The sequence below is a fragment of the Anoplophora glabripennis genome, unplaced genomic scaffold, assembly GCF_000390285.2.
Source record: "Anoplophora glabripennis isolate ALB-LARVAE unplaced genomic scaffold, Agla_2.0 scaffold113, whole genome shotgun sequence".
Classification (NCBI taxonomy): Eukaryota; Metazoa; Arthropoda; class Insecta; order Coleoptera; family Cerambycidae; genus Anoplophora; species Anoplophora glabripennis.
The window spans coordinates 98,057-122,818 of record NW_019416240.1 but is presented as its reverse complement, the minus strand read 5'-3'; the positions used below and the strand labels follow the sequence as shown (position 1 = coordinate 122,818).

General features: G+C 31.7%; 1 protein-coding gene across 1 annotated transcript; it reads right to left on the bottom strand.

Moving 5' to 3' along the window:
• Window positions 1–1,938: 1,938 nt before the first annotated feature.
• LOC108905965 (rab11 family-interacting protein 4) lies at window positions 1,939–24,029 on the bottom strand (the record flags this gene model as incomplete). Its single annotated transcript, XM_018709055.1, is given in 8 exon segments — window positions 1,939–2,103; window positions 5,228–5,345; window positions 5,403–5,444; window positions 11,785–11,829; window positions 11,883–11,960; window positions 12,977–13,196; window positions 23,778–23,902; window positions 23,972–24,029. Coding segments are annotated over 6 exon segments (663 nt in total), but the record flags the coding sequence as incomplete, so codon positions are not given.
• Between the last annotated feature and the right edge of the window lie 733 nt (window positions 24,030–24,762).

Below are 24,762 nucleotides of genomic sequence, written 5' to 3'. Positions count from 1 at the left end.
AATTACCATATGATATTAAAAACATTTTATATTACGAACAAATAACGGAAATTAAAGCCTATATAGCCAATAATGTTATAACTTTTGTGTTAGAAATTCCTTTAGTATTTAAAGAAACATATAACATTTTCCATTTATGGGCACTGCCAGTTATATCGTCAGATTACCAATTCCATATCATAATTCCCAAATTCAAATTCCTAGTACTTTCCGATCAATTGTACAGTCTTTTTGATGAACCATGTATTTTATTAAATGACAAAAACTATTTTTGTAAAATATCTAAAACTGAACGTATTAATAGTAATATATGTGAATTACAAATATTATTAAAAGAACAAATACAAAATTGTACCAAAAATAATATAAGTTTAACTGATATTAAAATTCAAGAAATTGAAAACAATCAGTATATAATTATATCACCTGATAAAAATGTTGCTAAAATTAATTGTAATAATGACTTAAGAACTGAAACAATTTATGGTACTTACATTACCAAGCTAGAACCTAACTGTTTAATTTTTGTCAAAAATTATAAAATTCAACTACATGAATCTGAAATTAAAATTAAACAATTGAATACTTATTTACCTGAATTAAATAATGTACATTCTGAGAAACTTGATATTAATTTGAAACCTTTGGAATTATCACATATAAACTTAGATGATATAAATAAATTGAATGATGAATTAAATAAGAATAAGTATGATTTATTAGAAATGAATAATGTTAATATAAATCGTTTTAATTATTGGAACTTAATCATTTACATTATACTTGTTATAATTGTAACCTATCTGTTATTTCCTAGACTAAAACAGTTATTTATGAAATTGGCCTCAAGAAAAATGAAGAAAGAAGAACCAATCCATTCCGCATATCCTAAAAAGGCTATTGCTCCATTTAGGCCGGGAAGAGTTACGAGCTCCGTGAACCCGCTATCTTGGAAATACGATATGATATGATAATGATTCTGTAGAATACATACTTTTGCATGAATAAACACTTGTTCTCTAGCCACCGAGACATAAAGTCCTCTGTTTGTGAATCTTTTATAATCCTTTAAAAAAAATTAAAGTTATTAAGATTTTTTAAAAACAGAGTAGTTAACGCAAAACGCGTAACTTGCCCAATCACTTTTCACATTTTTCTATTTTTCATGTAACTTTTTCTTGAATTTTTTATATTTTTGACCTGTTTTTTGGGGTTAGGAAATTCCTGTGATGTGATAGCTCAATTCTGACACCTGATTCGTGATCAGGAGGCAAAAATATGTCGCATGAAAAGTACAGAGAACTTTTCTTCTTTTTTCTATTATTCAAAGACAACAAATAATTTTAATTATGTAGTAAGGTATAGTCTTTCCGATCTCAATTGAAGAACCAAGAGGTTGGAAGTACGTACCAGGTTCAGTTGCTGGCGCATATACAGGTCGCCCAGTTAGTTGAAGAATAAGGGCGAGGGCAAACGCGGCACAAACAGAGCCGCACTGGGTTACCTGGCCAGAAATTCAGTTCTCAACAAATGGCCTAGCAGTGCAGGGCAGCAATGCGGAATTAGTGAGATTCAGGTAATTTTAATTTGTTATAGGCACCTTCTATTAATCATTCATATTAAAATTGCGAAAGGGAGAAATAAGAGGGATATTTTGTTTACTAATATTATTACAACATGGCATTTTGGATACCTTTTGAAACGAAACAAAATAAAAATTACCATCAATATTTTCTACATATTATGTACAAATTATTATAATTTTTTACCTTTAGCAGAAAACTTATTTAGGGACGCCTTTGAAACTCATTAAATTTTATTGCTAGGCGTTTTTATACATCTTCAATTGATCCCGGAAAGACTATACCACCTATTTTTTTTTAATGAAGTAGATAAAAGTAATAAAACTTTACATTTACCTAAACCCAGTCTACTAACCTGTAATTTCTCTTCATATCGTATTTCAGTATCACGTAGCTGCTCTTCTAACATAAGAACTCTCGCCTGAAGAGCAGCATTGTCCGCTTTAGCTCTGGTGTACCTTTCATCATTTTGGTTTGCAGAGTCTTGTAAAACTCCTACTTGTTGTTGAAGTACCTGAAACTGAAACGGAAATATAGATAAATTTGATGTACTTAATACTTCAACATCAACATTAAAAGCAGTTTCTTTATTTTAAAGACAACATAAATTAAACTTAAAACTAATATCTATATGGCTAAAATTTTATGACTACTAATTTGATTAATATAATTAAAGTTTTCAAAAAGCCCTTCCCTTACAAGATTTTTGAAAAATTATCGAAGCAAAAAACTATTAGAGCAGATACACGACTTAAATGGGTGTAAAAAAATAAGAGTGAAAATGAAATTTTTATCTATAATCAGATAATTTAATTTATTTTAGATGGGCCAGTGTACAATTTTAAATTGATTATTTATCTATCTATCGCTCCCCCTCTTCTCTTCCCCCGTACTTGTCAGCACTCTACAGACACCGACGCCGTAATCAAGCCGACTTTCCCGTTTTCCATATAATTAGACAATATGCCTGTTTTGAAGAAAATAAAATACTCATATGAAATAAATAAAAACAAAGACTTTTTTATATTTCAAAAAAGGAATAGAAAAATATGATTCTTATAAAATGATTAAACTTTTGAGGTTATGTTCATTTGCACCGACTTTCTTTACTAATGTTATTTGTCAAATTTGCACGTGTACTGTGCCTAAAACATTTAAATTACTACTGAGTACTATTTACTATTTATTAATATCCCAATTTTGAAGACATACTCTTTCACTGTTCTCTTGAATTCCCTGAAGCTTTTTAAACCCATTCACGCCTTGGATATCTTTTATTATCGATTCCGTTGGCGAAGGACCTATAAATTCGAACTGCCCTTCCCACATATCGAAATCCAAGTCCTCAATTTCGATAGAGTCATCTTTAACGACATTATTCATGGTTATTTCTGCTTACGAGTCAAATATAAACGCACAAGTTTACATCAACAACTGCACCATTTTATCTTACATGTAATATATTTCTAAAAACAGATTGATCTTAAGATATTTTTATATTTGTCAATTTATTTAGGTACAAAAAAGTGATAAGTCGCTTGAAAAGTTGAACTAAAACACGCTATGTCTAAAACAATATTTACACTAGACACATTTTAACTAGGTAGGTATGTTACACACTCACTAGCCTATTTAACACTTAAATCAACAAAAAACGTTGGTAGGTTTAAGAGAGACTTATAAATAAATATGATAATCTTTTGGGCACCGTTCCATAAGACAATTTTATATAGAACCAATAGCTACGAGCACAACAAATTTATCTAAATTTATGCATACATAACGTCATGCGTCACCGTTTGATGATAACCCACCGTTATCAAATAATTTGTTATTAACTTCTTTAATTCGATTGTCTTTAATTAAATGTTTCGACGTTTGGGTATTCAAGCGTCTATTTTCAATAAATTACACTTGTAAGTAACAAAACAATTAGAAACTTGAAAAATAAAATTTACAAGGGCGTTATTAAAAATTGATGACCAGACATCAGACAGATCACCCAGACCAGAGTACAGAAAGGATTGAACAATGAACGTCGCGTCGGTTCAATGGCATATTTATGGCAAATTTAATAACCGACTAAATAGAATTTTTAGTACGTTTATACGTTTGCTTCTAAAGTTTAACTTTAATATTAAAAAATGATATAATAATTCAGTATACGATATACAGTGTGTATATATTTTAAGAGGCCATTCCTAAGGCAATTTTATGAAGAAAACTTCTATAAAAGTGTATCTAGTCTAAGATGCCGAGTTTTCTGCTTAGGATGTTCAAAGTTGAATCCTAAAGATGTTTTTTCAATATTTGTGAAATATTTAAAGATAGAAATGAATGCATAGAATGAATAAAATGTATGCAATCAAGAAAACTGAGACATAAAATTTTTAAACCTCATTCATTTATTTAATAAAAAAAGGTTATGCAGCCAAGAAAGACGTTTTTAAACACATTTTTTATTTTTATTAATTTATTCTATTTGATCTTAGATTTTTTTTTGACCATTTGGGGAGGGCGTTCGCCCCTATCTCACAATTCCTTCACAATAAACGTCCTGCATAATTATTTTAAAATGAATAGTTTAAGTGGGTACCTCTTAGAACAGACGCCTTGTAAAATGTATTTTTGTTCGCGTAAGGTCAGGCCCGGCTTAAGGGGAGAGGGGGGCTTACGAGATCGAGGGGCCTCGGCAAGATCTGGCAAAATGAATTTTAACTTTTTTTTTAGAATCAAACCAAAAAGTGTAGGTTCTGAAATGGTACATCGACAAGTTGCTGATTGCGTGACCTTTTTTAAAATGAAACAAAAAATCTGCGTTTTTTTTAAAGGGCCTCCGTAGAGGTTGTAGCCCCGGGCCTCACCATAGGTTAAATCCAGCCCTGGGTAAGACCCAAACGCTTATAATTAAAAATCGTGTTTTAGATTTTTGTCGGGATTCTAAAAATCGTTAATTTACTAGTTATAGGTGAAAAAAACAACCATGTGAAAGAGAAATAGAGGACTGAATATAGCAGATCGTTGGAATGACCTTGTTATTCTCTATATCTAAATCTCTTAGATTTTTCTTTTGTAATGTAAATTATTTACATATTACAAATTATACAAATTACGCAACATCCGCACGATAACAACGGCAACAGTATATTCACGTGACGTCAACGTGAAAAGCATTCTGAGGCAACGACTCACGAATGTCTCGGCTGACCCGCTTGACACGCCATTGAATTGCGGCTGTTTCTGACAGCCCTATCTTCAAAGTAGCAGTAAATATCAGTATTATTTTTACAATTCGCAATAATAAGACAAATTTATTCATTAATTTTGAACACTCTGTATCTCGAAAACGTAACAATTTCCGAGCACATGTTTATAGGAGTATTTTTGGCAATTTGTGAAGCAAATCTATCATTCAATTTTGTCCTAGTATTTAGTTACATCCTGTATAATATTTACACAGAAAAAACTATAATCAGCTGAACCTACAATGCGCAGTTCCGGTAAACAGAAACGAAATGAGAAAAAATTAGGTCGTCTAGCTATGAATGAAACTTCATGTTTTGCACACAACGTTGATATTATTAGAAATTGTCGATATGCCACACTCGTGTAGCCGGTAAACGGCTATCGCATGTTCCTCTTACCTTGTGGTGTAAATCGTGGACGTCTTCCTCGAGGGACGCATCAGAGTACATATCATCGGTGGTATCACAAGTGCTGCTTCTTCCCGATGAATTAAAACTTGAACTTCGGTACAACTGACTGCAAAAATATAAGTATAATAAAAAAATTGGCACGATGAAACTTTACATGCCGTACCTTGCTAGTGCGTTGGATCCTAACTGTTGACGCCTCCCGCTTCTAAATTAGTAAAATAAAAATTATTTAGTAAACAGATTTAATTCTAGATGTCATTTTTACAATGAAACAAAATAAAACAATCATCTTTTGCTATTTTATTTCTTTTGCAATTAATGAATATTATTTGTTTATACATTTGACCAATACATAGGTAGACTGAGTATATTCGTACATCTTTTGTTTCCTGTATTATTTTACAATTATTTACGACAAAATTAATTATAATTATAAATAAACGACAAATAAATATCACGCAAGTTCAGTTGTTACCAACACTCAATATTAAATCCTAAAAGCAATAGGAGGTTTCATTAAATATTATATTTCGGGTAATGTTGGATGAAATACGAGTGTAAGTGGATATAAAACATATCGGGTGACCCAAATTTCACGCAAGATATGAATTTTGCGCCATTTGAGCGGTAACAGTTCAGGATTGTTAAAAAATGAAGCGCTACACAAAAGAACAAAAACAATTTTTAAAATAATGAAGGTTTGGCAGCTGCAGTCCGTAATTTTCGTACAAAATGTGGTCGGCATAGTGATTTAACTTCATCAACGAATCATGTACAGGGTGATTCACTAACGGTGACCAAAAATGAATTTGGTGAATATTAAGAATATTAAGGGGAGTTTTTCGTATAAAGTTGTTATTTAGGACGCTTCATTAAAAAGATACAGCCTGTATCTTTTTAACTTGAAAAAATATTTTTAATTTTTTTAAATAATCTAAAAACTAGTAAGTGATATAATTTGAAATTGGGCACATGTATTTATGTAAACATTATCCAAAAACTAAAGTCTTTTCCGGTAATATAGATGCTCCAGTGGCGGGGATGCAGGGTATCGGTGGCATATTTTTTTAAATAAAATAGTACGCCACTGCTTTACGATAACAATCATTGTATTTTCGGATTCATCTTTCAATTTTCTACAAATTACTACTCTTATATTTTTCGAAAAAAAAACTGATTTTCGAGTAAAACTTAAAAAACGAACTGAAAACACTCCGATCGAATAAAATTCGGTTTAAAATTACATAGTAGGCTGCGATAGCAACTTTGATATTCTGATCAGTGATCAGTTAGAAGAAAGAATAAATAATGCTTTTCATCAGATTCAAGCAACAATAAATTTCGAACTAATTACATTTTCGTTACTAAAAAGATGTCGCGCTTGTGTTTGAGGAAATGGAGGTATTTTTGAGCATTTACTCAAATAAAATCATTAAAAGGATGACTAATGTTATTAATTTACCAAAGAATACGAGGTTTCATTTTTGGTCGCCGTTTGTGAATCACCCTGTAGTTTAAACTTAAATTGACTCAAGTACTGAAGCTTCCTGATCACGCAGAACGAAGAAATCCACCAGTGATTGTTGACGTGTCACTATTTGGTGCGAATTTTGGGCTAGAGGCATCATCGAGCCATTCTTTTTCGAAAATGCGGCAGGCCAGGCAATAACAGTTAATGGTGCTCGCTATCGCAACATGATAATTCATTTCTTTTTGCCTAAATTGCAAGATATGGATGTAGTCGACATGTGGTTTCAACAAAACGGTGTCATATGCCATACAGTCTGAGAAACAATTCGATTACTGCATGTCATTTGTCGGTCGTGTAATTTCTCGTTTTGGTGATCAGAATTGGCCGCCTAAATCATGCAATTTAACGCCGTTGGACTTTTTTTCTTCGAGATTTTTTGAAGTTTAATCTTTGTGTTTGACTGCATTTCATTCGATTTTTTTAGAACCAAGAACCATCATGCTTTTACTAACCGTGAATATGCCGACGCCGACATGCATTTTATTTATGGTTTCTGCAATGGAAATAGTCTGGTGGTTCAAAAAAGAGTATCGGCAAAGTCTCCCTGATAGAAAGCAACCTGCTGCAAGATTTTTTTGGGAAAATTCATGCAAGAACGATGGAATCAGGAGCCCTAAATCTAAGATATCGTGAATTTAGCCGTCCAAGGAGGCGAAGGCATTATTTAGACGAAGTAATTGTAGGATTTTTTTAATCCTACTGCGAGTGTAAGAAGAGCGTCTGTTCATGATGGTTCATGGTTGTAAAAAAATCGAATAAAGATCACAACTAAGAAAATAAAGAAAGGTAAGAATTTAAATGATAGCACGCGAAAGTGACAGTTATTAGTATCATTACAATGAAACTGTCACCATGAAATATGCCTACTATGTGAAAATGTTAAAAAAGTTACTACTCTGAGCCATACATTATTTAAAAAATAATTATTTCTGACTAAACTACGCAGAATTCGAAAAAAAGTAGACATTTTTTCTTCAAAAAAAGTAATATTATTTGCTTGATAATTCAAAAGAATAAAAAAAAATCGAAAAATTTCTGTTAAGGGTAGGTAGTTAGAAAACTATCCTTATGGTATGATTATTATCTACAATTTTCATTCCATTATCTTAATCACAAAGAAAGTAATTTTAAAAAATATCCAAATGATAAGACCCCTTTGGGGGGCCATATCTCAGTAACGATGCTCCGGAGGACCAATGTTTATGGGAACTTTTTTACTATTTTTGGCTCTACCTCCTAAAATTTTGTACCAACTTTTCCAAACACCCTGTATAAAATATTACAGTTACCTGGTACGACTAAACAAGCATTTATTTTCGATGACACATCAAGGTACCTCGTGAACTACTAGAGTTAGAATTAAAACTCTAGCTATATTTTTAAAAAGTAGATTAAACTTGTCTAATCAGAAAAATGTATTCGTTTCGTTATCAAGTTACAAGGCGATATTTACACTTTTATGTACTTAAATAACTGTTACCAATACCATACATCAGAATTAGAGTAAAAATTCTCATCTATATGACTAATTTTGCAAATCTCATTGCGCGATATTTAAAGAACAAATATGTTTATAAAAGACGTATAATTTGAATTACTCAACAGTAGAAATTCTGTGAAATTAACATTTACATTCTATGTACGAGAAGTAAGTTTTGACAGTTTCGCAACTTTATTCCATTTTTACTTTATTATTATCCTCTGACAAATACACTTTTTAATTATAAAATAGTTGCGTATATAATTGATTATTTTGCCAACAACAACATTGACTGATTGACTCTTGTAATTCTAATTATAAAAATATTTCCTTCCTTTTAGGATCAAACATTAGTAAGGACAATACAATTTGCACAGAAGTAAAATATTAACAATTTAATAACTATCTATATACCATGTAGGATGATTTTTCCGAATGTTATTAAAATGAAGCCGATTAAAGCCCTGTTCAGCATTAAATTACACCCGCAATATCTAGTAAACATCTAAGACCATTCGTTAATAAAATGATCAGGTTTTGAAGTTAATAGTTCTCTTAAGTATGCCGTAAAATGACTGAGGAATGACGTGCAAAAGTACAATTTGCTTAAAAAATCATATAGCTCAGATTATGTCAATTAAATAAATCAAGCATAAAGTATTCAATTTTCAAATCATAAATTAATTATATGCAATTACTTTTATGATTTTAAATATTAATTTAATTAACCTGTGCTCATAAAAAGCTAATTATGTTAAAGACATGTCATTCTCAACAGTACAAAATTTTCGAAATCTTAATGCTAAATAGGTAATTTTGCTAGAAATTATTAGGTTGAAAGGAGCTCTTAAGAATGCTATAGATTTATAAATTTTGTGATAATTTTTTTAATGGTCTGAGATAAATCTAAAAAGACAGGTTAACTTATCGAAAATGCTTCTTAAATGGATATGTAGGATTAAAATGAGTCAGATAAATGCCTTAAGTGAAAGCAAATACATACTTAAACAAAGAATCATATTCTACGCCAACACCACATGATTAGATTAGCAACAGACAGTTTAAGCTGTATCCGAAACGTGCGCAAATAAAATCTTTATACGTTTATAGGGCTCCACAGACTTCGTTCAATTCGCGCGAATTGGGCTGCACGGACCTGCAAGAACGTGTCAGGTACAGAGTGTGTGTGGAGAAAAAAAGGCACGGTTTCACAGTCATGCAAAATCTGTTTCGGTTAGATTTTCTCAGAGATTTTCTAAAGGTACGGACAGGAGAGTATTCCTGGTTCTAATGACTTCTTATCCGACTTTATTGATTTGTCTAAAAATGAAAAATAAGGCTTAGGAAGAATCAGTAAATGACAAGTGGACAAAAATGCGTCGAGAGAAATGATTATAACAAAAAATAGGTTGTTTCGTCCACTCGCAAATATGTATACCAGTTCCCTGGTTTCTACGATTAATTGGCTTAATAAATTAACATGAGAAAACGTATTCCTTCCCAAAAGCCAATTCTTGTACCATTTTTCCCCTTTTTTGCTGCTATTACTGTCGTTATTTCTAGGAGATACTTTCCAGATATCGTTGTTCGTGCGTTAAATTCAATTGAACGGACTGTGCTAATAGCTTGTGTGAGCAAAAAGACCGTACATTCTTAGTTGGCACATCTGGTCCGTACGGTCCTGTTCCCACCAATGGTCTGGGGGGCCAGTAATTTTATTTCCTTCGTGTTGGCAATTAAATTTCGGTAAAATTAAAAATTATTAAAACAAAAGATCAAGATCACTTTAAAACGAAACATTCCGTTTCACCGGCTGTGATTGGTGTGATTTTTCACGAGATACTATTCAGCCAATCAGCGATCGCATTATCTCGAGCGTAAACGTAAGGGTTTGATATTGTTCATTGTAAACGAATCATTAAGGCTTAGGGAATTTTCGTACCAATACCAATCGAACAATGTTGGGTTGTCCAAGCTCGGTGATCACGTGGCTTTTAAACATTTATAAAGGTTCTGAAGAAGGAGAATGTAGAATACCGAAAAAGGTTAGGACGAGAACTCGCGAACGCATAGAACAGATTGGTAAAAACCAACTATTACATATTTCTGTAATAGTTGTTTTTTATTTATTTATTATTAATTTCTTTAATCGCAATAAATAACATTTCTTGAAACTTCAAACAAAATATTAATTTTGAGAATATGTTTTTAATTTCATTAAGCGAAATAAATAACATTTCTTGAAACTTCAAACAAAATATTAATTTTAATAATATGTTTACGGCTAAATTCAGGTTTAAACTAACTTTTGAAACAAATACTTAAACTAACTTTTGAAACGCGATTCATGCCTTATAGATACGTAAAAATTTCACGTCTTGCGTCGTATCCAGTTAAACTATAACCAATTAATCAAATCCTAAAAAAAAATACTGAACTAATTCGCTCAAAATTTGTTTATAAGTTATAAAATTGACACTGGCACCAACTGTTAACCAGTTGGTTAACAAGTTAATTTAACCATCACCACCAAAACACGTTATTTTGAACTAAGTATCTAGTCTTTTCGGTAAATATTGAAATTTGCATGGTGAAAATTGAAGTGATAATATTTTTATAAATAAACATGGTATAGTCTTTCCGACTGAAGAACCAAGAGGTTGGCAGTATGTACCAGGTTCGGTCGCTGACGCAGCAACTCGGCACTGAATTATTTAAAAAGTGGAGGTGGTAGAAATGTATACGCCCAGTAGAAGAATACGCGCACGGGCAAACGACATAACAAACACAGCCGCACTGGTCGACTGGGCAATAAATCTCAATTGTTGACAAGTGGTTGACAAATTGCCTAACAGTGCAGTGCAGCAATGCGGAATTTGGTGTGATTCATGTAATTTTATTAAAGGCACCTTCTATTAATCATTCATGTTACAATTACGAAAGGGAGAAATAAAAGGGATATTTTATTTACCAAATATATAGGAATCGCGATAAGTATTAAATTATGTGCTACTTTGTCCATTAAAACATGCCCATGTCTCTAATAGAGGATGATAATATTTGATCAAGCCTGTTACTTAAATGTCTTAAAACACACAAATACATGTGTCATTCCAAATATCTAGATGAAAATGAATTAAGTGCTCTAGAAAGTCCGGCTAAATTTAATAAGGTATTTGTTCAACCACATATTTCACATTTAAAAGAAACATATACATATAATTGAATTATGTTAAAAATCTAACAGATGTAGAAGGTCCCAACAGTTGTGACACAATTTTTTTATAAATACCTATAAGATCGATTTAGAAACTTTCCATATTTCTGTTAATAAAAATGTTAAAATATTTGTAAATTCAATAAATTTTAAGTTAGTTACATGACACAACACATATAGAAATCTAAAAGACAGTGACATGGGATAGGAGGCTCTATGTGCCCAAACTTCCCATGGAAAGCAATCTCTGATGTATATTTTTTGTAAAAGCAATAGTAATAATAAATAATAATAACAATAAAGACATAGCTACTCACTGTCTGAAAGATCCCCATCTCCTAGAGTTCAGATTATCCTGATGGCTAGAGAAAAAATAAATATAAAGTAACTATCAATAAATTTAATTTTTACTTACTTTGGTGACCTTCGTAGACTTGTCCTTAACCAAGAATTTCTATTTATTCCGTTAGGGGGACTTGTAGGTTGAAGAGCGCTAAAAATTAAATGTTTTATAGGCGTAAGTTACATAATAATGCTGGCAACATAACTATATTTTGTATAATCGTACTTCAAAACATAGTTTATAATTATTTTTATTCCAGCTCCAACCTTTAGAAAGGAAGAACAAATAGTTACAGTAAAAGTAACAGCGAGAGTAACAAGTCCTAATAAAAATAATGTGCAATGTTTTACGGTCTAGAAAATACATATGTATACATAAGTAGGTACAGAAACATTTTTAAAATATGTACATATTTAAATATTATTTTTGTTCCAGAAAATTATTCGGCAGGATTAAATAGCAATTCACAAGACATTATTAACTAAAACATTAAAAATAGCAGGTGAAATCGTTGTTGTGTTTCGGAAAAAGCATCACAAATTTAGGAACCTAAAGTTTATCAAAAAATAATATTAAAGGGCCATTCTTTGATACCTTGTATTTCAAAAACAAAAAACCATGGTCCTTATGAAAATATAGCTTATTTTTTATATTCTATCAGTATCTCTGAATGTATGGTACGTTTTTCAAAAACACCCTGTACATAGCAACAGTGTTTATATTTTATTCAAGCAGACAATATTCATGTTTAATTCTAAGGAAAATCTACCTATTATGACTTTTCGACATTACAAACAGTCAAAAATAAAAAAACGCCTTGTATCTTTTAAATGAACCAGATGCTGTTATCACGATTCAATTTTTTTCGAAAATCGAACCCGAAATATCTAAATTACTGTTTGTCTATCTCCGGGAAAATGAGAAACCTCTCAAAGAGGTAAAAATTGGCCATTTAAAAGTAGTTTCTACTAGGACGAAACAATGATCAAGCATGATACACGCTTGATAAAGACTTGCTTATTGTTTACGTCGTTGGAATATGTAAAGTAAACGTAGTATAAGCAAGCAGATATAAGATCTAAAATACATGGTGAAGTAAAAAAATTGTGCTTCTGACAATAAACACTCATCTTAATGTTGAAAGTAGTAACTATGAATTTACATACTTGTTATTTCCATTAACACTGGCGCTAGTATCTGGATCTACGTCAGTATTCTCTCCTGCCCATTCGTAATTTTCAGCATCCGAAAGAGAAGAGCATTGACTTTTGTTTTGATCAACAGTTCGTAAAACATCAACAGGCGATATCACAAAACTGGGGTTGTGGCTGGCGGTACTATTTTCTGTTACTGTTTCTGCTGTTGTTGTTGGTGTCATCATAGTCTCTGTAAATATAAGTGCATGTTCTAATGAATTGTTAATATTATAATACAAACATTATTAATTATGCATTTTTTGTTTCGCTATATTCTTATTCATTTGCAGTTATGGTGGTTTATCTGTGACTACAGCTTATATAACCAATGGCAAAATCATTAGTTTTACAGGATAAGAGAGTCTGGAGTCTGTCTAATTCTTGACATTGTTCCACAGTTTCAGGGAAGCTTAGGAGGCTGATTCAGTTAGTTCACTGTCATTGTTAGAAGGTAATAATGGAGAAATACGTAATTTGGCAGATCTGAAGGTGTCCATCGCACTGCTCTCTTTGTATTTTTCTATAAGTTTTTTAATATTTTAATATATATTTTCCATAATGCGAAAACAGACTAAAATAAGTTAATATCGTTAAAATAACTCGCTCACTGAGATTGAGATCTAGTGATTTTAAAAGCAAATTATTTATTTGTTTTTCGAGAACTATACATTCAAATTTCCATCTTATTAATATACATTATTGTTATAATGCAACAGTCGTCAATGATGATATATGTATACGCAAAGAACTTTTTAAAATATACCGCGTTATTCTAGAGCAGAAATAAATGAGATTTCACATTCGAGTTCCTACAATTCATCTATAGCCTAGCCATATATCAAGTGGGAACAAAGGAAATCTACATAAATTTTATATATTTGCATGTTGTTTTATGACTGACAAGTAATAAAATATGTTTGACTTTCTTAGTAGAAGCCTGAGAAATGACCATCACACTCAAGGAAAAAGACGCCGAGCGCATAATTTACTCAGTGGCAGCACTCAGAAGGCCTTAAATGTTTGTATGTAATATTATTACAATTTTTATATTTTAAAAATATTTTCATGAAAATAAATCATCCCTATCAAGTTTTTTTCTTCCAGACTTGTCATACTGTAACTGTACAGAGTATCAATGTATTTTTATTGGTATTACAATTATATGAGGATAACCTTGAATGAAAAAAAATATTTTCATGTCAACAGCAAATTATTTAAAGTAAAACATTAGCTGCCATTAGCTGGAAAGAGAAATCATTCTAAAAATATGTTTAAATGTGTTTGATGGAATTATATTTAACTGTTTATAGATAATGATAAGAAATAATTTTAGTATTAATTTTGATAGGTTAAATGTGAAACATATCATAGGAATGACTAATTTCTAAATAGTTTGGTGTATAACCGGGTTAAAGACAGATATCTCTTTCTCCGTGTTAAAACCAACTGTTGCATCGAGAATTTTCAAATGTTTTTAGATAAAAATATTTTCACTTCGTTAAATTAATAATTCGTATTACGTAGATTAATATTTTGGACTTTAATTCAGGCCTATTCTATAGTGATAACTTTTCTTAGCATGGAGATAGGCCAAACCACTAGATTTTTTATTAAATAATCCTTAAATATTATACTTTTGCAGTTCACTGCAGAAAATAAGCAGGGATAGATATAAACATAATACACGCCTAAGAAAGTAAACAGTAATATTTGTTACATCCAATTATCTAGATACTATGTATACATAGTGATTCACAACTTATCCAAAAAAATTTGGGAATAGAAATGGAGTCAATATCGTAAAAAAATTTTTTTGTAAACTCCTTATAGTTTCCGAGAAAAAAATTATTGTAGTCTGTAATCTCTAGCGTCATTTGCAATGCGCATGGAGAGCCTCGTAGCCTCAGCGACTCCGAATACTCAAATCCGATTTTACAATCGTTGTTGCGATAGTGTTAACAATAGTTTATTTGTAGTTAGTGTCAAAAATTGCTTGCGTGTATAGCAACTCGGTGTTGATGGATATCGTTTTAATTTATGGTGAAGCATTTGTGTTATGGTGAAGCAAGATGACATTTGTGTCAGTTCGTAGAAACTGAGTAAAACTGAACCTAATGTGCTTATACGTCGGTGGACAACATTTTGAACAGTTGTAACATGAGATATGTCAAATTATTTTATTATTTAAAACCACAAATTAATTTTATTAATTAATAATAATAATGGCAAAAGCAGTAGAATTTGTCGATATAAAATAGGTGCTGTAAAATTCTATTTATTTCTTTCCTTGTGAAATTCTTTCAAGTTGTGCAAGGTCAGGTTTTACAGTGGACCAGTTTCCAGTGCCGTGCAGAAGTGTATTTTTAAATCATTTTCGAACTGCCCTTTTTGATATTTTCTTTACAAAATTGCTTTTGTAAGCAATGAGTAATGTAATGTATGGGTCCTCTGTACATCCAATTTCTTTTTTTTTCTGAATCATCCTGTATAGTACTTTATATAAAACTATTGAACCGCAAACCACATACTCCTAAATCTGATGTACATATCCATTTTAGGGTTTATGGGTTTTGGTGTTTTGGGATTTATGCGTTTTAAGGATTTGAGGTTTATTTGTCTTCGGGTTTATGGATGTTAGGGATTATGGATTATGAGGTTTGTGTTTTAGGGTTTACGGGGTTTTAGGGGTTATGGGTTTTGGGGTTTATGGGGGTTTGGGATTTATGGGCTTTAGGGTTTATAAGTTGGGTTTATAGGTTTTTCAGGTTTATTTTACTTGTTTGATTTCGGGATTATGGATTTCTGGATTAATTATTTAATCATCAGATTTTGGCATTTATGGGTTTCGGTATTTATAAGTTGTCGATTCATGGATTTAGTATATACATATTTTTGAAAAATCGATGAAAAAATTTTTTCCCGACAACGAAGTTTCCTCTTCTTTTAGGATCTTTTTCAAAATGACGCTAACGCTTATATTTTTCGAGTTATTTGCAAAAAGTGAAACCCTTTTTTAAATCTTTTGTTTATAACTTGTGCAATTGCTTATGTGCGAATACGATATTTATGCACATTTTTCTAGACGTCATACCGAATCGAATGAGCCCCTCAACCATCCCTCGAATTATCAGTATTTTTCACGATTTTGAAGACGTTAGCCTAGTTACTAGGCTGCCCATCATCTTCAAAGTAGGCCCTAGTAGAAAAATATTTTTTAAGTCAATGATAAAAGTACAAAAAAATTAAATCAATTTGACTTACGCAACAGATGAAATACCTACACAATATTCTTACGGAATATAATAAATTAAAGAAGCCTACAAAATACATTGCGTTTTAAGCAACAAGATGAAGAAGCCTTAGGAATGTTAGAATTATTAGAAACCCATGAACGACAATGAATTATATTAATTAATTATATTATAGCAAGGCTATTAATAAAGACAACTTTGCTTTAGGATCCATTTGTCAGATACGTGGAGTAAATTGCTCTTCGTAGTGAGCTTTCATTTAATTGCCTTTCTTTTCCCACTGGTCAAATGTCGTTAGACAAAAATATGTATTAGAATTGAAATATAAATGACAACAGTTTAGAAAAGTTATCCCAAAAAAAACATGCATGTGATCTGTGAGCCTTTTTCCAAATTGCGAGCGGATATTAAATTTTCGCTCAACTTTCCAATCGGAACCATGAAGCTGTCTCCAACCTCTGTTCCCAATCCTAATAGAGACCATGTTCCAGGAGGCTCAAATTACTCCCCACGAGAAGCAGTTCCGAATTGCAATGATTCTAATGGACGCAAAACTACGAAATCTGTGGTGGAATTCAGATCAGACGACATTCCAGGAACGCTGCTCTAACTGCTGCACACATAGAGACATTAGCTATATAAACTGAATGTCTAGATTCAAGTGTCAACATTATCACTGCAGCAGGTCTAAACATTTTTGTATACACTTAATGTCCAGGTCTAGATGTAATTATAATAAGTAGCCTTAACGGCTAATTATACTTACTATTACTATTTATTTGAAGTCTGTTGTTACAGTTATAATTTTTATAATACATTAGTTATCACCGAACATGGATCGCGTGATTCAACTGATTATACAAAAAAAAAATAGAAAATTCAATTCTCCGGAAATGAAAGGGTATTAATTTATATGGACGTTTTTTCACGCATTTTTGAATTTATACAGCGGAAATTAAGTTATTTAAATAGCATGACATACAAGGCCATCTAAGAAATTATTTAAATATATATTTTATACTAGTTGCTTGCTTGTATTATTAGAATAATCAGTCAGAATGACGTTCACTGATATTGTTATATGTATTAGTATCGCCAACTAAATAGTGTAGATCTAAATGTAAAACCTAGTGGCGGGAAGAATATTATGATTTTTGTCGTACACCGCACCGTACGAAACCGGTAATAACGGCAGTTATTGGCTTCGCGTTTGCTTCGTGTATACGTGTTTTAATATTTTAATAATGTCGAAAGCGCCAAGGGGTAAAAAACGACCTATCGCTGATAAAATACGCAAATGTATTTATTTTATTTATACATACCCTTTTATTTATTTGTTTACGACGAACACGACTATGACTGGCCGACGAAAACCCTGAGCTTTACATATTAGTAAATACTATATTGTGGCAGCATCATTTTTAACCCAAATATGAGGAAATTCTGATTCTATCTAGCAAATTCATATCTATATAAACCATTTCTTCAGCAATATTGCTTGTTTCAAAAAATTAAATTCATAATTAAAGCGTTACTAAATGATAAGTATACTATGTACATTCGCAACAAATACTTTAACAGCATCATACTACTATGGGTCCCCAAACAATTTGTAAGTCATATTAATCTAACTCTATATCTCTATATGGTTTATGTTCTGTGGTCTGTCCTTATATTTCTTTTTTGTGACAATTAGTCACAGTTAATAAAAGTGCTGTTACCTTTTGTTGATGTGTTACTATTACCTAATACTGCGGAGGTGGATACGTTTAAATAATGTTAAATTAGCTTAATTTATTGTGTCATTACAATGTTTACAGAAGTTAGTAAGCACGAAAATGTAACAATTTTAGAATTAAGTTAACTTTTAATTAAGACAGCATTAAGTATGACGCTGATTGATTCAATTATTATTACTGTTTTTTTAACAATAAAAATACGTTATAAAGAGTAAGTATGATTTACCTACTCTTACTTTTTACTTGTCATGGATGGCAGCTGCCAATTTATATAAAAAATGTTAACGTTAATTTAAATTTTTAATACAAATGTTAGTGATTCGTTGATGAACATTCATTTTTGTTGTTTAATTCCAACATTCCTTCCTTTTTCACAATACACATAATAATTATATATGAATGTAAATAAAGTTCATAAATTTATTTTCGTGAATACTAATTTAAATACTTAATGAATACGAAATTTTTGTTCGGCTTCAATTTAATTTCACAATTTTTTTTATGTGATCCCCATAATAAGGTTTGCAAAATTGTTTGTGTACTCATAAATGAGGTTTACTTATTAAAATTCAGTTTTGCAACACAGAGAAAACTAATGTGCGGAGGCTCTTATGCGGGGTAGTTCATTAGAATGGCAACGTGCAATAGCTCTGCTATCAGGTACTCGAGAAAAAACGTTCAAATTTTTTTAACAAAATTTGTAGAGGATTGAACAGAGATTATGAAAAGTATATTTACGACATTGTATGCGAGATATTTGGAAATACTGATGATTTTTGTACTTGAACCTATAAATATTTATACATAATTATATTATATAACACATTTTTTTTTGCCATATTTATTAAGAGTACAGTTATTTTTTATGTTTTATTCGTCCTGAAATTATTGGAAGACAATTTAACACCTTGTATAATGGACATTTATTATTCTATACCATTTAAAAACCGACAATTATTGTATTAATAGGTAATCACCATTTAGAATCTACTACAAAGTTGACGAGTTTAATACTTACTATTTATATATTCGAATTCACATTGACTATATTAGAAAACAAGCACATATTACATAAATCCGACCGCAAACTATTAACAAGCAACCATTAAACACTAATAGCGGGTTTGATTTATTCACGAAAATTTCAGCTCGAAACAAAATAAGCGTAATAGGATATTGATATAAAACTTCATAATTTTGACCTCATATTTATATTTTCTTGGTTTATTTCTTATTACCATGCTAATGTAACAGACCACCGACATATGAGGAAGCTAATACGTTTGCGCATATGAAATATTGTCCCTGGTAACACCTCTAAAAACTGTTTTACATTTTCATAAAACACTTCTGTGAAGAGGCGGTTGACGACCAGTATCCAATGACAACTTTTTAATATGTGATGGTACTGATAATGATGCATGACGACCATATTTCAGCTAACCGAGTGAATAATTTCAGGAGTAATTTAGTGTGCAGGCTTGAGTAATACATCTGTAATATTTGGGTATTAATACAATTATTCAAGTTATATTTACGATTCGCGCATGCGCCATTTCCCCCTCGCCTCGGTCTCTCTATTGGTTGAGTAATACTTGAGTAAATAAATAATTAGAAAAGTATTTTAGTGTACAAATTTTAGCCAGAGGTTTCCCCCTCGAAACTAACCCTCTCAGAACAGGATATAGGAGAATTATTAGAGCAAGGTCTGGAATACATATCAATCGACATTGACATCTGGAAGTCAAAGGCGGGGAAAGAAATTTTTATAACGTATTTGGATGAGGATAATAATTTTAAAAAGTTTCCACTTTTGGTTTCTTCGATTTAAAACATATTTTTAATGACTGTATACAACGCAAAACTTATAATTCTATTCTGGGCAATTGGGAGAAGGGTTGGTATAGGGGGTGCGGATGAGTTGACAATATGCTCGTGAGCTTCATCTCATTTGAAAATGGGTGATGAAGTAGATGTGGCCGATGCAGTAAGTTAGGTTAAGTAATATTCGGGGCAGTTTTTGGCCCGTTTTGCATCGGAATCCAATGAACATATACATATTTATAAACACTTTAAAATACTTTAACTTACCAGAATGACAAAAGGTCATAAAATAGGACGTTAGCTCCAAAATATAATAAAAAAAAAAATGTGAGTTAGGACGTTTTAAACAAGGACAGTAAAAATTTACGCCAAATACGTACAGTGTTAAACACAATACTATAACAAGTTTATATATTTTTTAGTTTCTGTTTTCAAATTGATACGTTTCCGGAACTTATATACGGGGTGGCCAAATGAAAACGAAACAGAGCCATTTTCAGGAGTTGCATCAAGATTATAGAAAAACGCTCAGACCCGTCGAATTTAGATTGAAGGGGGACATTCTTTGCTGGTATCTTTGACTCCGTCACTTTCACCCCCAAGCAAGGGTAAGCATCACCCCAAAATATTTAAATGGCATTGGGGGTCGAGTAATATTTGTTTTGAAAGCTCTTACAATTATCTTTATAACAGACTTTAAATTTTATAATTTCGCTCAATACATATTAAGAATTTTGATTTTAAAGTTGAAACTTATGTACAAACAATTAGTAACGGTAAAAATGTCAGTCATTCGTGTTAAGTACGCCAATGGTATAAATTTAGTATTTCTTGTGTTACATTGGATTTTGGCGATTTGTTATCACTGTGGTAAAAAAAACACAATTGTAAAAACAGAAAAAAAATGCTTACACGCACAATGAACGTAAAATTAGTGGATTCCAAATTATTTTCTAGTATTATTTGGAAGCGTTGGTTTGGTAGTTTATTTAATTGTGTTTTTGAAAATTAAACGCTATGGTTTATTCCATTGGGGAAAGGGTAGATATCATTTCGCTTTACTTTATGAACAATAAATGTGCGAATAGAACAGCTCAGCTATTTAATGAACAACATCAAGATCGACATGTCAGGAGGAAGTATGTTCTAGAGTTAGTAAAAAAATTTCAAGAGACAGGGAACGTAGCCAATAAAAAACGAGAAATTGAAAAACCTATAGTTAATGAAGCTAGTGAAGTTGCAGTTTTGGGACAAGTTCATCTTGATCCTACATTAAGTACGAGGCAGCTGGCATCTGTGTCTGGGATCAATCGAACTAGCATACAAACCATTTTGAAGAAGAATAAATTCCATCCATACAAAATACATTTAGTCCAGGAACTTCATGAGGATGATTATGACCGCCGTTTGCAATTTTGCGAAATAATGAGTGAGCGAGCAGGGAACGATCCACAGTTCCTTTTTAACATCTGTTTTTCTGATGAATGCAGTTTTTTCTTGAACGGGACGGTAAATCGTCACAATTGCCGCTATTGGTCCGATTCAAACCCAAGAGTTTTTCACGAGGTGCATACACAGCAACCGGAAAAATTAAATGTATGGGCTGGAATTTTCGGTGACCGGCTGGTGGGTCCTTTTTTTCTACCTGGTAATTTGACTGGCCAAATGTATTTGCAATTACTGGAAGACGCTATTGACCCTGCCTTGACTGATATTATTGAAAATGTTCCAGAGTATGATGAAGATCATTTGATTTTTCAACAGGACAGTGCTCCTCCGCATTATGCGTTAATTGTCCGTCAGTATTTGGACTAACGTTTTCTACGGAATTGGATTGGGAGAAGAGACAACATTGAGTGGCCTCCACGATTACCGGATTTAATTGTAATTGTAAGAGCTTTCAAAAGAAATATTACTTAACCCCCAATGCCATTTAAATATTTTCGGGTGATGCTTACCCTAGCTTGGGGGTGAAAGTGGCGATCAAAAATACCAGCAAAGAATGTCCCCTTTTAATCTAAAATCGACGGGTCTGAGCGTTTTTCTACAATCTTGACGCAGTTCCTGAAAATGGCTCTGTTTCGTTTTCATTTGGCCACCCTGTATATGCTTTTCTATACATCAAAATTATCGTTAATATACAAGGTGTTAAGTAAGTACGTCAACGACTTCTCGTGAGTTATTTTAAGCGCAAAAGGTTATACAAACATTGATCGTAAACACTGAAATTAAAAAAGAAATTACTTTTTCTGAAAGATATCTAAAGACGTTTGATATAGAAGACGAAATTTACGCTAAGGATTTATCCAATTAAAGGGATTTTGGGTATAAATACGTTATACCTGCGGCGGGGGTACCGACAATTATATTTTAGAAAAGGTTTTAATTCAATACCTAACTATCCTATATCTCGAAAATTATCGATTTGGAAACGTACGTCTTTATAACCTTTTTGGCTTAAAACACCCTGTAAATACCTGGATATACACTCCAGGATATACCTATTCTTTCTATTTATCTATAGCGACATTATTGTTTGTTTGCATCTACGAAATTATTGAAAAATTAAGACATACTGAACTCACTATTTTGTTCAATAAATACTCTCTAATCGAAGTAAATTGACAATAATTAAGTAATTGACAATAACTATTAGCACGGAAACTGGGATATTTTCTGTGAAGAAACAACAAAAATAGTATTACCACATTAAATTTCTAAGCCTTTTAGTAAACAGTACTATTATAGGATAATGGATATTTTACCTAAACAGAAAAAGTAAAAGAAATCATGCAGACAGCAAAAGTACGTATCCTGTATATTCGATTACTTAAATAGTTCTGTAGTTTAAATTAATAACATATCAATGGCTTCTTAACTTTGATCGGTAAATATCTTAAGATTCAATTTTAATAATAGTTCTATTGGCCTTAATAATTCATCATTCGTTGAATGTAGAACAGAATTGAAAAATTTGTTTCCTACTGTTTGTATATAACAGAAAGTAATAATATAGGTACCTAATTGATATATCTTGTACTTAATTCTTTTTTAACATTTTTGTATATTGCATTAATTCCTTAAAAATACAATCCTAATTGTTTTTCAAATTTTCAAATAATTGGATTGGAATTCAATTCTTCTGCTACCGGAATTTTAAAACAATAGGGTATTAACTGACGTCGACATTGCAACATTTCTCGAATAAACAATGTCCCAACAAGTTAAAATAAAATTTGCAACATTGGTATACAGAGGACAGAGGTGCACATTCGTTAATGTCAAATGCAACCTGCGTACAAGAATGTATTGGGCTTCCGCCCTTGCTCATTGTCATGACAAGGTGAACAAAAGAGATTTAGTGGAAATATTAAACTGAATTGTTGTAATTTGATCTTTGACCTTCTCCACTACAGGTAAGTAAGTACCTGTGTGTACCTTGGTACCTGCCTACTATCTGTGACTTAAAGGTATTGCTTAGAAACAAAAAAGGTGATTTGTTAAGGCGTAAGCCCGGCCCTGTTCATAATAAGTGAAATATATTTATAAAAGTTGGTGCTTAATTAATGTATTTTTTTAATTGGTAAATAGTGCGACTTTCCACTAACCTACAAATAATAAAGAACATACTAAACTAGCAAAATTTCGCAGATTTGTAAAGTCCATATCCATAATTGGTACCTGCTCAAATTTACGATAAATAATAGTACCTACACTTGAAAACTAATAACATAATTACTGTGGGTACCTATGTAAGATATTCAATATGGAATAATTAACCATGACTTCATGTTTCCATTTCATTTGGATTAACCTTTTTACTTAAAAGATAGGTACCTACCTAGGTATGAAATTACCATTGGTTTTATAAGCTGTATATCTAATGAAATTACATAAATTCTTGATACAGTTAAACAAACACCTAATTAGATGAACATATATAGTGTTGTAACTTACCTTTTGAACTAAATAAACATCCATCAATAACTTAATAGTTATTGGCTAATGTTTAAACAACAGAGAAGGTGAAATATGGAGTTGGTTCCCACATAAAAGTCTGTTCCACTAATCATCGCACAGCCCTATTGTACGTTATAAGAAATAAATATAAAACATTTAACAATATTTCCAAGCACTCACGACAATCGCACCTGACGTAAGATAGAAGAGAAACTACCTGAAACAACAAATAACATAACCATGCACAAGCCTTACGAGCCCGAACGGAAAAGAAGGCAATGATAAAGTGAGAGCGAAATACTTACTAGTTGATGTTCCGTTGCGCAGGTTGGTATTTCACCTGTATCTACAGTGATTCTAAAAATATTTGTAGATAGTGCAGACGGGGAGCTTCGCCAGCGAAGCATGAGTACGAATTGTATCAGGGGTGGACTTATCCTTTGAAATAGATAGTAACCTCAATAAGGACGCATACTTAAATCCTGATAATGAAAGTCATAAGCTTTAAGTAAAATAGTATACAGGGTGTCCATTTTTCAATCCATATCATTGGGAACTCAGTTATCTTAAGAGATACAATGTCGGTTCAACTTACCGTAGAGAAATTTGACATACCTTTTTTTTCGTTTTGAAGTTATTGGAAACACTGAAAATTATGATGTATGTTCGTTTTAAATTTTTAATTGAAAACGGAAAGAGATTTAAGGCCAACTATTGTTAGGGCACTTTTTTGTGTGGATTTCAAATATGAATAAGTTGTATTAAAATAAAAGCGGTCATATATTGACAATTAATTATGGGACACATACAATTTTTTAGATTATTTCAACTTTCACATAGATAACTTTTATGATGAAAAAACTTCGAATAAAATTTCCGGTGCGTGCGAAAAGGGTTTATTATATACAGGGGGTCGCGCTTAAATATGACACAAGCTTGTAAGTAGCTTCTTTGTTTTTTGACCGATTTCAAAATTTTTTTT